The sequence below is a fragment of the Otolemur garnettii genome, unplaced genomic scaffold (assembly GCF_000181295.1).
Source record: "Otolemur garnettii isolate 467f Iridium unplaced genomic scaffold, OtoGar3 scaffold00004, whole genome shotgun sequence".
Lineage (NCBI taxonomy): Eukaryota > Metazoa > Chordata > Mammalia > Primates > Galagidae > Otolemur > Otolemur garnettii.
In genome coordinates, this window is record NW_003852399.1 from 9,434,888 (window position 1) to 9,447,746 (window position 12,859).

General features: G+C 33.8%; 1 protein-coding gene across 1 annotated transcript in view; it reads left to right on the plus strand.

Annotated features, from left to right (window-relative positions):
- Positions 1 to 12,859, plus strand: part of MRPL13 (mitochondrial ribosomal protein L13) — a 38,609-nt gene that overhangs the window by 21,252 nt on the left and 4,498 nt on the right. The window contains exons 5-6 of the mRNA XM_003782376.2: positions 3,777 to 3,863; positions 5,840 to 5,961. Of these exons, the coding sequence (XP_003782424.1) occupies positions 3,777 to 3,863; positions 5,840 to 5,961 (209 nt within the window). The remainder of the gene's footprint in view (positions 1 to 3,776; positions 3,864 to 5,839; positions 5,962 to 12,859) is intronic.

Genomic DNA, 12,859 nt, shown 5'->3' on the forward strand with positions numbered 1-12,859 from the left:
CTTCAGATTTTCATATTTCTGGAAATAGAGATTTTTATAGTAACCATTGAGGTTTTTTGAATTTCTGAAGTGTCTGTTGTAATTTCTCCTTTTTCATTTCTGATAGATGATATTAGAGATTATACTTTTCTATTTTGGTTAGGTTGGCCAAAGGTTTATCAATTTTGTTCATCTTTTCAAAAAACCAACTTTTTGTTTCATTGATCTTCTGAATGATTCTTTTGTTTCAATTCAATTTCATTTAATTCTGCCCTAATTTTGGTTATTTCTTTTCTTCTGCTGGGTTTGGGGTTGCACTGTTCTTCCTTTTCCAGTTGCTTGAAATGATCCATTAAGTTGTTGGCTTCCTCTCTTTCTGTTTTCCTGATGAAGGCTTCCAATGCTATAGATTTCCCTCTTAGGATTGCCTTTGCAATATCCCAGGTTTTGATAATTTGTGTCTTCGTTATGATTTAGTTCCAAAAATGTGGTGATTTCCTTTTTAATCTCGTCTTTGACCCAGCTATTATTCAGCCTAAGATTATTTAGCTTCCATAACTTTGTTTCAATATGAAGATTCCCATTGCTGTTGAGTTCAACTTTTATTCCATGGTGGTCTAAGAAGATACAAGGAATAAATTCTACACTTTTAAATTTGCTGAGGTTAGACTTGTGTCCCAGGAGATGATCTATTTTGGAGGATGACTGACTCGTGGGCTGATGAGAAGAATGTATATTCAGTTTTATTAGGGTGAAATGTTCTGTAGAGGTCTGTAAAGTCCATTTGTTCTAGGGTCAGGTTTAAGTCTAATATTTCTTTGTTTAGTTTCTTCTTAGAGGATCTATCGAAAATTGTCAAAGGGGTGTTAAAATCTCACTATTATAGTGCAGAATGGTATCAAGTTGTTGATGTCCATTAGTGTCTGCTTTATGAACTGAGGAGCATTCTGGCAGGGGGCATAAATGTTAATTATCGAAATCTCTTAAGGTTGGGTGTTTCCCTTGACGAATATGTAATGACCTTCTTTATCTTTCTTTATCTTTGTTGGTTTAAAGCCAATTATATCTGCTACTAAAATTGCAACCCTGCTTTTTTCTGGTTTCCATTTGCCTATATTATACAAGTCCATTCCTAAACCCTGAGTCTATTTTTAATAAGGTAAGGCGATATTCTTGTATTCAGCAGATATCCTGAGTTTATGTATCCAGTCAGCTAGCCTGTGCCTCTTTAGAGGACAATTTTAACCATTCACATTCATTGAAAGAATTGATAAGCCTGGTTGTATTTTGGTATCATGATTTTCGGATGTCTAGTGGACATTTTTAGTCCTTTCACCACTGTGGAAGTGGGTTTTGTTCAAAAATTTCTGGGTGAGTTTACTTTGGAGGTAGAGCATTGTGCTGGTCATTGTGGAGGATGGGTCTGAAAATATCCTGAAGAGCTGAAATTTGCCTAGTTATGGCAAATTTCTTCAACATGTCTATGTCATTAAAGTATTTGATTTCTCCATCACAAATGAAACTCACTTTAGCTGGATAGAGGATCCTGGGCTGGAAGTTGTTTTGTTTTTAGGAGACTGAAGGTCAATGACCATCTTCTGGCATTCTGATATTTCTCCCTTTGTAGATGCTGCTTTTCTTACGTCTGGTTGCTTACAGAATTTTCTCCTTCGTCTTAACTTTGGCAATGTTAATCACAATGTGTCTAGGAGATGCTTTATTTGGATTGAGTCTTGGCTGGGGTTCTGAAACTGTGTGCTATCTGAACTTCTGTATCTCTTGCAATGCTTGGGAAATTCTCCAAAATCTCTTGGAGTAGAGCATCTGTATGTACCTTTAGGACCGTCCTCTTCTCCTTCGGGAATTCCTAATGTTTGATCTTTTGGAGTGATCCCACACCTCTCCCAGGGAATAATCAGTTTTGCTCTCCATTTGTCTGCCTCTTTGAGTGTTTGGGAAAGTTCAAATGCTTTGTCTTCAGTTTCAGAGACCCTTTCTTCTGCCCGGTCAACTCTTACTGAGGGATTCTATTGTATTTTGGAGCTCCTCAACTAACTTTTTCATTTCCTTGAGCTCTGCTATCTCTTTTCTCATTGTGTTCATATCTTTGTTGACTTGGGCTTTGAATTCATTAATTTCTTGAGACAACTTTAGAACCACTCTTTGGAATTCAATTTCTATCTTTTCTTTCATTCTATTTATCTTATTTGCAATCCATATTCTCAATTCAATTTCTGGCATTGCTGCCATTTGTCTATGCATGCATGCATCTTCAATTGTATCTCCTTTGTCATTTCTTGGGGAAGGGGGTGATCTACTCTGGTTATTCATGTCGCCAGAGTTCTTCTGTTGGGTCTGCACCATGTTTGTTCTCCACTGTTTGGGTATTAGAACTGGTAGGATGAGATTGAATTGGGGTTCCCAGGTAGTAGAGATAGCCCCTTACCAAAGTGCTAGGCTTTGTAATTGTGGCTTATCTCCTACAACCTTACAAAGGCCCCTTTCAGAGTTTCAGCTAGAGACTCTGAGGGCCTACTTGGTGAGATAGCACACGCTAGCTCTGTTTTGATATCAGCCAACCTCTACCCTCTCCTAAGAAACCACAGTATTAGGTTTAAATCTCAACTGTGAAGAGATACAAACAACTGTAGCGCCCAGCCTCCACCCTTCAGTTCTTTTCCACTACAGAACTTCAAAGGCCTTTTTCATTTTCTACATTTCTTAAAATTTACACTTAAATTCATACATAGAGAATTACTTTGCTGCATATACATATCATTGCACCTTTTTTTTTGGTTTGCATACATTTGTATGTCTGTCTTTTTTTCTCCCTGTTAGCTTATATAATCTTTTCACATTTCATAGCTTTGAGTGTGATGTCTGCATTTTTTTAATAGGGTAAATTTTAAAAATACCAACTTGATAATTTCAATAAATACAACTAAATTTTTTATAAACATAAAAACCAATGCCATGTACCCCTTCTAATAAAAAGAAAATTGCAATTAGAATGATATTCAGAGGATGAAATTTCTTGCCTATCCAGAAAAGATGCTAAGTAGTTTTAACATTGTCGGTTTCCCCTTATAACTTTAAAATGTTAAAAAATTTAAACACTAATGTCTAGATCAGTACTGTCTGATAGAAATTTCTACCATGATGCAAATGTTCTGTGTCTGCACTATCAAACATGGTAGCCAATAGCTGCATGTGACAATTGACCACTTGAAATGTGGCTTTTTGACAGAGGAACTAAATTAATTGCTTTTAATTTTAACAACATAAACCTATTTTTAAATAAAGTCCATATGACATAAACCCTTCACAGCACTAACACAGAAAACAGATAGAAAGCATATGTAGTATGCCATTGGCTTTTGTACATAGGAAGGCTTTGTAGTCTGATTTGATGAGAGACCAAAAGGAATAGGAAATCTTTTTGTAATGCAACCCTGTTCTAACATGTATTGTTTAGTGGGTGTAGCTTGAACATACACCCTTGAAATACAACTGCGGGTGATAAAAATCAGTTGTCTTATTTAAAATTGGCATATACACAAGTTACTTTTAATCTCTTTCTTTTATTCTTTTTTAAATTAAACATTAGAGCCTAAGAAAATAGTAATGTACAATGTAATGAAAGTTCTTTTACTGTTCCTTTCACATACCTATTTAAGTCTGTTTCTTGCATGTTGAATCTTTGCCATTTGTTTTCATCACCATCTCTAATTTGTTTGCTTTCTTTATATCCCAAGTCACGTGTTTCTTATTTAGGCCTATGAATATCTGTTTTTCAGATTGTAAAACTAGCTATTTATGGCATGTTGCCAAAAAACCTTCACAGAAGAACAATGATGCAAAGGTTGCATCTTTTTCCAGATGAGGTAAGTTTCCAGATGAGGTATGATTACCAGTGAGCATCATTGGTAATGATGCTTTTCTGAAATTTTCAATTAAATGTTGTCTCTCCTTTTTAAAATGCTATAGACTTATTTTGAATAATTTTTGGTCAACTTCTGAAATATTTTTGTATTTTTTAAATGAATATACATAATGAATTGAATGAATTATGTATATAAATGAATTATAAGTAATATAATTATTTATATTATAAAATGAGCCATCATAAGACTAAAATCAAATGTCTACAAGTTCTATTTTTTCATTTTAATAACTACTTTTTTTAATGAGGACTATGAGTAGGCCCACTGTTAAGTTGAAGCATTCATTCATAATTTAACCAACTATGTAAAAAAATTTAGTTCACGTTTTATGTGAACTAAAATTAGGAAATTATATTGTGACTCTTAAGACATTGATTGGCCAAAACTGTGTCTTATGTGATGCCATGTTGTTGGTCAGATATTTGCTTTCTACTTGTAATATTATACTCTGCAGAGAACTATAATTCACTGTGTGATGATCCTCTTTTTTTTTGAAAACTCATGTTTACACACTGATGAAAAGAGCTAATTGTGTCCACTTTCCCTGTGAAAGGGTACTTCCATATTGATAACTTACCATTATTTTAATAGAGTCCCACAGATTGATTTATCATCCAGTCTCATAGACCACTTCTATTTTCTAGCTGCCTTGTTTCTTTGACAATCTCAATGTTAATTTTTTTGATAACCTACACTATTTATTTTGTCCTTCTCTTTATTTGATCTGTCCATTTCCAATTCTTGCTTTTTCTAAAATGTCTCAGATTTAGTTTGCTTTTCATTACCCATATTTAGACTTTTTAAAATCTTACTTTGATTACAGAAATGGCCACCTAACTATTCTTCCTATCTCTAGTGTTTCCCCACTAAAGTTCAGTTTGCCTTTTATTATCAGGCTATTCCAACACTTCATTTTTCATCAGATTTGGATATACAATAGGGGGAAAGTAGTTCTGACCAGAAGATACCATTAATAAAGGCACCAGGATTTGAGCCAAGACTAACACTTGAAAGGTGGGGAGGTTGATAAGTCAGAACCCATGGGGGATGTGTAGAGAAGGGAAGTGAGAGAGGCAGACCAGGGGTGAGGACACTGTCCAGCTAAGGAGCTTTAATGAAGGAGTTAAAACTTCATCTGGAAAGATTTTAAGCTAAGAAATGACTTGTAAAACTTAGAAGCCCATGATCTTTTTATCTTCCTTTATGCTCAGCACCTAGCACAATTTATGGTTCTCAGGAGGTCAATAAGTGATTCCTAGATAAATAAATAACTCAATGATCTAGCAAGTTTTCATTTAAAAATATTTTCTGGCCATAATATAGAGCTCAGATTGAAAGGTAGTGGTAGACACTGTAGAATGATTCGTGCACACATCTTATGAAAAAGCATGAGAATTAGCAGAAGTAGTGCCTTCTTACAGTTGAAAAGAGGGAGATGAACAGTGTATTTAAATAAGTAATATATATCATTAGAATAGGATCACTTATATCATTAATGTACTTTCCAGGAATTTTCACAAGTTTTTTAATTTTAGGGATTATATTTTTTTTGATAAGCATTCTTTCAATTGTTAATTTTTAATATTAAGTATTTCTAGGACGATGCCTGTGGCACAGTGAGTAGGGCGCCAGCCCCATATACTGAGGGTGGCAGATTCAAACCTGGCCCTGGCAACAAAAAAATAGCCAGGCTTTTTGGCAGGCACCTATAGTCCCAGCTACTTGGGAGGCTGAGGCAAGAGAATCACCTAAGCCCACAAGCTGGAGGTTGCTGTGAGCTGTGACACCGCAGCACTTTACTGAGGGCAACAAAATGAAATTCTGTCTCTTAAAAAAAAAAAACAACTAAGTATTTCTAATGTAATGCTAAGAAAAATATTTTAAGAAAACTAAGCTTATGAATTTTTTTAATGTAGAATATTCCAGAAGATATTCTTAAGAACTTAGTAGAAGAGCTTCCTCAACCACGAAAAATACCTAAACGTCTAGATGAATATACACAAGAAGAAATAGACGCTTTTCCAAGAGTGTGGTCCCCGTAAGTGTTCCCCTTCTTCTTCATGTCTTTCTTTTTTTTTCGGTCTTTTAAAGTTCAATTTGGTATCCTTTATTTCCTCAGCTGAATGATAAAATACTCGAGGGTGGGAAGAGTGAACTCATTCTTTTTATTTCCCTAGAGACTCTAAGGAGCTACCTCCTACAAATAAACTGTAGCTGTAGATATTAGAACCAAAACTTAAGTATTAAGACTTATCTAGGTAAGTGCAAGGATGTTTATAGGTGCCTATCATTGTCAGATATTTTGTTTGGGACGATCTTTCCTCAGATTGGTTGTAGTCTTTTGGAAAGATAAATGGATCAAAGGACTACTAAAACACAGTGATTCTCAGTTTTCCAGATTATTTCATAAGGTAAGAATATCATCTAGTGAAAAGTCATTAATTCTGGACATTCATAGATAGTCTTGATGCAAACAAAAATAAAATCAATTTCTTTTTGCTCTCACCCATATAGTTTCCTCTACCTAAGGTCCATAAAGCTGCCAAGATTTAACCCTCTGTCTTCTAATTGTTTTCAGGCTTCTTTTCCTGGTGTGTACAGATGATGAAGCATTTAAATGTAACTTCCTCAGGCAATCCTTTCTGTAACCCTTGACTGGGTTAGGCCCTCCATTATAGGTTCTCCTTGTATACTTTCCTTTTCATTTACTATGTTCATGCTAATGTAACTGAATACTTATGTGATCATCTATTTAATATCTATTTTCCTTGCTAGATTTCACAAGGAAATTACGTTGCCTTGTTTAGCACTGAACGTGATGCCTGCACAAGAAGTAGGCACTCATCAAGTATTTATTGAATGAATTAATAAAAACATAGAATATCTTTTTATTAGCTTTTATAATTAAAGTTAGGAAAGAATTTCTAGAAGATACCAAACAAATGCTACTTTTCATTTTTTTCAGAGCATTTATCACTGTCCAGAATAATCTTATTTACAACATGTTTATTATGTCTCCCAACATTAATAGCAATAATAAATCTATGGCCATGCTACCCTGAAAAAAAAAATTACAGTAATAAAAAATAGCAAGCTAATAAAGCATTTACTATTTGCTTTCCTTGGGTTACCCTATATAATCCTCAGAGCAACCTAATGAGTTAGTACAATTTTCATCCCCACTTTCTGTAAATGAGAAAATGTAGGAATGGAGACATAAAATAACTTGCTTAAGATCATAAACCTGTTTAAGTGATGGATTAGGGATTCAAGCCCTGGGTCATGCTCCTAGCCACTTCGCTGGAATGTCCCCTGTTGCATTGGAATGTCAGCTTTTAGGGGGGCAGGGACATGTCTTATTCAGCACTTATATCCCCACAGTTAGAAATAGAACTTAGCACGTAATAGATAGTAAGTATTTGGAAAGAAGGATGAGATGAGCTCTTTCCTCTAAAAATTAATTTCAAAGTTGTTATGAATAGCTTAATAAAGTTTTAGAAAATTCAAACTTAGATACAAATCTTGCCTCCAGACTACCTATGTGTGTAACTGTAAGTTAGTTATTTATCATAGGAGGCAATGCATACTTCCAAGCATTGCTAGAAGGAGTAAGTGAGCTAATGTGGAAAGTACTTAGCACACTGAAGTAGTCACCAAGTTTTTAATAGAATTTTTTTGCTATTACAAATTCTAAATCATTTTTACTTGCTTGCTTGTGTAGTATTTTATGTAAATGTAGTGAAGTCTGTAGTTTTCATATACTTAGCTCAATAAGTTATATACTAAAAAATTATTTTAAATAGTCCTTTAAGTTTTGTCAGGTTCTATTTATTTAATATGATCTATAAATGAAAGTGTGTCATATCTGATTTTCTTATGGACATCACAGATGAATTTATATTCCTGATCAAGAGGGGTGTGGTATTTTTTTTTTAACTAGAAATACCAAAAGGTATTTTAACTCATATATCTAAGTATATTAGAAGAAGATCTATTTTATGAATGTTCTAAAATGTATCCCAGATCAGCTAAACCAAGCATTATAGTAATGTAATACATGTAACCATTGACAACAAGAGGTATTTAGTGTCATTATAGTCAGAAAAGTGATCAAAAATGCTCATTCTGCTAAGTGATTCCTGTTTCATTTTGAAGCAAATTTAAAAAGTGCCTAAGCGCTGTTGTTATATTAATGGAATCAGAAAGAGCTTTTCTATGTTTATTTTTAAGGAGACTTTTAGAGAAACTTACAGCTGTGTGGTGCATTTTTGAGTTACTACTCTGGGAATGGGTTTTCCTGCCCTCTCTTTTCATTCCAATTTTCCCTGTGGCAGGAATATGCATTAAGCACCAAGATCCCCTTTGTGCTTTATTAAGTTGTGATATTTTCTCATATGTAGTCACACAACATATTAATTACATCTCAGTATAATAAAGTGGCTACATACTTACTGAACTTGAAGATATACAGCTATAGGCAATAGGTACACTAGTCATTTAACATAAATCATTTAACATTTCCTTTTCTGTACACATTAGAGCTGGCATCAAGCCTGATTCATCTGTACTACATGAAAAGCCCATAACTAAGAAAAAATAATCATTTTAGGATTGAAGAGAAAGTTGTCTAAGAAATAGATGATCATTTTAGTCCAGGGCTATTCTGTAGAACGTTCTGCAGTGATAAACAGCTATCTGAGCTTCAGTGCAGTAGCTCCTGGCCACATGTGGCTCTGGAGCATTTGCCCTATGGCAAGAGTGACTAAGGTAGAATTTTTAGGTTAATGAATTTTAATATTAATAGCCTCCTGAGGCTAATGACTACTTTATTGAACTATGACATTTTAGTTCTTTGCAATTTCACAAAGTTCTAGTATTAAAAACAATATACTTTAGAATTGGAATGAAAATATTTGGTATACTCTGCAATTTAATACCTTAAACATGGGATTTCTATTAGAAGAATTGTCTTTATAAGAAAAACATTTTTTTTTTCCTTTTGAAGGAGGAACCTGCTTAAAATTTGCTTTTTTCCACTCAAAATAGCTAAGCCAAGAATGTAATCTTTTAGAATGTAGTAACTGGAATTTACCCAAGGTGGATCTGATGGTGAATCTATAGAGACGTTACTGAAACAGATGTCCCTGGATTGCACCACGGTAGTCACAGAAATATTATAACTCATCTTGGTGTTTGTTCCCCTAATAAAACTCAATGTTTGTAATGGTAAAATGTACATCTTACATTTGGAACTGTTATTTACTATCTTTTGGTTAAATGTAAGTTTACTGGATCAATGTTGGGATTTTATTTAAATTACTTTAAATCTCTTACACAAGTTATGTTCTTTCAGATCTAATTTCAGCAAATATTAGGGTTTTTTCTTTTGCTAGTTCAGTTGTTAGTTGTTTAGTCAGTTTTAAAACAACAGTAGGAGATAAGGAATAAAATTGGTATTTATGGCAAATACTTTTTTAAAAAATGAAAGCCGTTTATATGTGCTATGGGTAGTATTGCCTGTGCATCTCATTTCTCTTAAATTAGTGGGTCTACTCTTAAATTGGTTATGTATTAGTATTTTTTACATCTCATGGATACATAAATTTAGTAAGAATATGCTATGAAGTTATTATATTTTATGTTTCTTGATGATACAAAATGGATGTTTGTTTGCCGTGTGCAACTGTGACTGTAGGGTTTACCCTGAGAAGTCGTCTCTTTTTTCTTTAAAGAAAAAAGAATCACTATCCTTTCTTCACAATTCCACTTACCTGAGATGGTAGGTTTCAAATGGTCAGCTTACGTTAGTTCTATAAATAATTACTTCCATAATTATTGAAGTTTTCCCATCATATTACAGAATCTAAAAATCATGGATATTATAATGCTCAGTGTAATGGAAATTTTTCTGGATGTAGGCTAAAAATAAAACTTGAAACATTCTAAACTTTATTTTCAAGTTTTATAAAATTCTGTAGGCAAGCTTTTCTTAGGAAAAAAACAGGTATATGGAAAATTTCAACTTAAATTGCTTGACATTATTATTTCTGACATGTTAACTCAGTAATATTTTAAGCAAAATCTTCACCTTCTTAGGGAAATTGTATATGGAAAGTTTTAGGATCAGTAAATGCTTGAAAACAGGTGTTTATAATGCAGACCTGTGTTCTGGTGTTTAACCAGACTGAGTGTGCTATTAGAAATGTGCCTGCAACACAGAGATGAATGTTGAGGATGAAAGCGTGAAGGTATGAAAGCAACCATTATTGGCTCTGAAGTCGCCTGCCTTAAAGTAGAGTGAGGCTTAGGGAGTTTCATAGGTAATCCATCCAGCTCTGTGAAAGAAAAGTAGGGCTCCAGATGTTGGGAACATTAGTACTGGAACAGGGCCTTGGTGAGCTTGTTCAGTCTGTAGCTAGAGGCAAGCTAGGTCTTAAGCTTAGTGCCTGTATTCTGATATGAGAGCTATTAATCCTAAAACTACATGTTTTCAGATATATTCAAATTAATATTTAGAAAAAAATATTTTACCTATGCCTTTACAAAACATGCTTCAGATCAGAGAGTTCACTAAAGACAGTCAAGAAGGATTTGACTTTGTCTAATCCCATAAGGAGCTGGGATCTGGACAGCTTTCAGATTTTCCATAATTTTGTGCTAGTCTAGTCATATGGCATTTTCCCCACACAGTTTAACTTAATTTTGCTGCTCTTCACAGTCAGAAGTTATTAACTGGACTTGGGGGCCAAGGTTACTTTCCAACACCCATTTCAACCAGGCTCAGCGTTGGCTTAAACCATCAACCTCAGTATTTCCAGTGCTGAGTTTTACTTAAATTAGGCATTCTAAACTCTACTGTTCTTATGGACATGATAAAACCAGGAGTGGTTATTAAAAAAGAAATCAATCTCTATTTAAACAACAAAACCAGGTCATTTACAGGCCCCCGCTAATAGAGATTTTGACTAAAAAAGTGTAATTGACTATAATAGGCGTGCCTGTTCATTTTAACTGAAAAAAATATTTGATTTTTTTTAATTTTAAACAATTTCCTAAAGTTTTTTGAAAATCATGTTGAACTTTTTCTAATCTGGATAGTGATGCAGTGCCTAGGAAAATGAGTATAAAGGCAGTATTACTTTGCTTCATTATTAGCTGTACAGCTAACAGCTTTAAGGAATTTTCTGAACATCACCAGATTTTCTGAAATGTTTCCATCCAGACAGTAGAAATGACTCAAAATTCAATCATACTGACCTTTTATTGCTTTTAAGATGAATTCACCATCCAGATTTTTAGTCTTTTAAATATTTTGTGGAATAAGCATTATACTAAGAAATATTATTAAGATTGAGAAGACATAAAACTTAATGGGGAATAAAATACTTTTGAGATTTATTGCACTTAAGTTATGCTCAATTTATATATTCACAACTGAAATATAAATGATTTTTAACTAGGAAATAAATTAGCTTTTCTTTTTTTCTTTCAGTTTTTGGCCAGGGCCAGGTTTGAACCCACCACCTCTGGTATATAGGGCCAGCACCCTTTGAACCCACCACCTCTGGTATAAAGGGCCAGCGCCCTACTCCTTTGAGGCACAGAAATAAATTATCTGAATAGGACAAATAATTGAATTAATTGAACAGTAGCATAAACCATGTACTTTATAACTTTATATTTCATTTTATTCACAAACCCAACTCGGTAGAGTTCCATGGCATCACAGCTCACAGCATCTTTAAACTCTTGGGCTTAAGTGATTCTTTTCTCTCAGCCTCTCAAGTAGCTGGGACTACAGATACCCACCACAATGCCTAGCTTTTTTTTGGTTGTAGTTGTTTGGCAGGCCCAGGCTGGACTCAAACCCACCAACTCCAGTGTATGTGGCTGGTGCCGAGCCTAAAAAGCTTTTAAGACAAGTGTTTCACCTCTGTAATTTCTGAATTCTGAATTTGAATCTCTACATATTTAAGATGTGCTTATGTTATTATAATGAGTGGCAGTATTCTGCTTATTTTATTTAATGAGTAAGAGGCAATGTCTTTGCATAGGGATGTGCATGTGATAAAGAATTTGCTACACAAACTGAGAATTTTATGGGATGTGGTGTGATTTCAACTGTTTTTGAGCAATCACAAGTATCATAGAGTACTTTATAGCTCAGGCTTTTTAAAAATTCTTTCTTCTTTCAAAAAAGTATTATTATGTTTTAAGTTTTAAAGGCAGTTTTCTGCTGATGGCAAGAATTATTTGCAAAATAGGTTGTTGCTACAGAACATTTGATAGCTAGAATAGTTTAGCACAATTTAGAAAACAAGTTAAAGTTTGACTTTAACTCTTGGAAGATTCATTAACTTCTCAGGTATATTCTGAGCACTAACATGAAAGTTTAATACTCTTAGCTTTTGCTTCAAAGGTCCAAATGTGTGTATTTTAATATATAAATTATATGTAAGTTATGTATGTTATATTGCTGTATTATATGTTATAAATAAACTACTCCTCTGTTAGAAACTGCACTCTCTAAAGATGAGGACTCTGTCCTGCTTACTGCTGTCTTCCTGATGCCCACAGCAGGACCTGACTGCTCAAAATGTTGAGTAAATAAATGAATGGAATCATATGCTTCCTGGAAGATAAACTGACTTTTAACTCACAACATGTGGTAAATTCATATTTTGGTTTTTGCCACTTAAAGCTGTCTTAATAACTATAGCTAAAATAGAAATTTTTCTTAACAGTCATTTTTGGTACAACTCTGATATATCCAATTTTGGATACTTTGTATTACATGTCTAAAGAAAGATTATGGTAATTTTGTTAAAGTACAATTTAACATTTCTGTTAAGGAGTAAATATCTATGAAAAAATATTGATAAGCATTAGCTTTGTGAAAGGTCCCTCCAAAAACTTCCTAAGATTATTTTAGAATA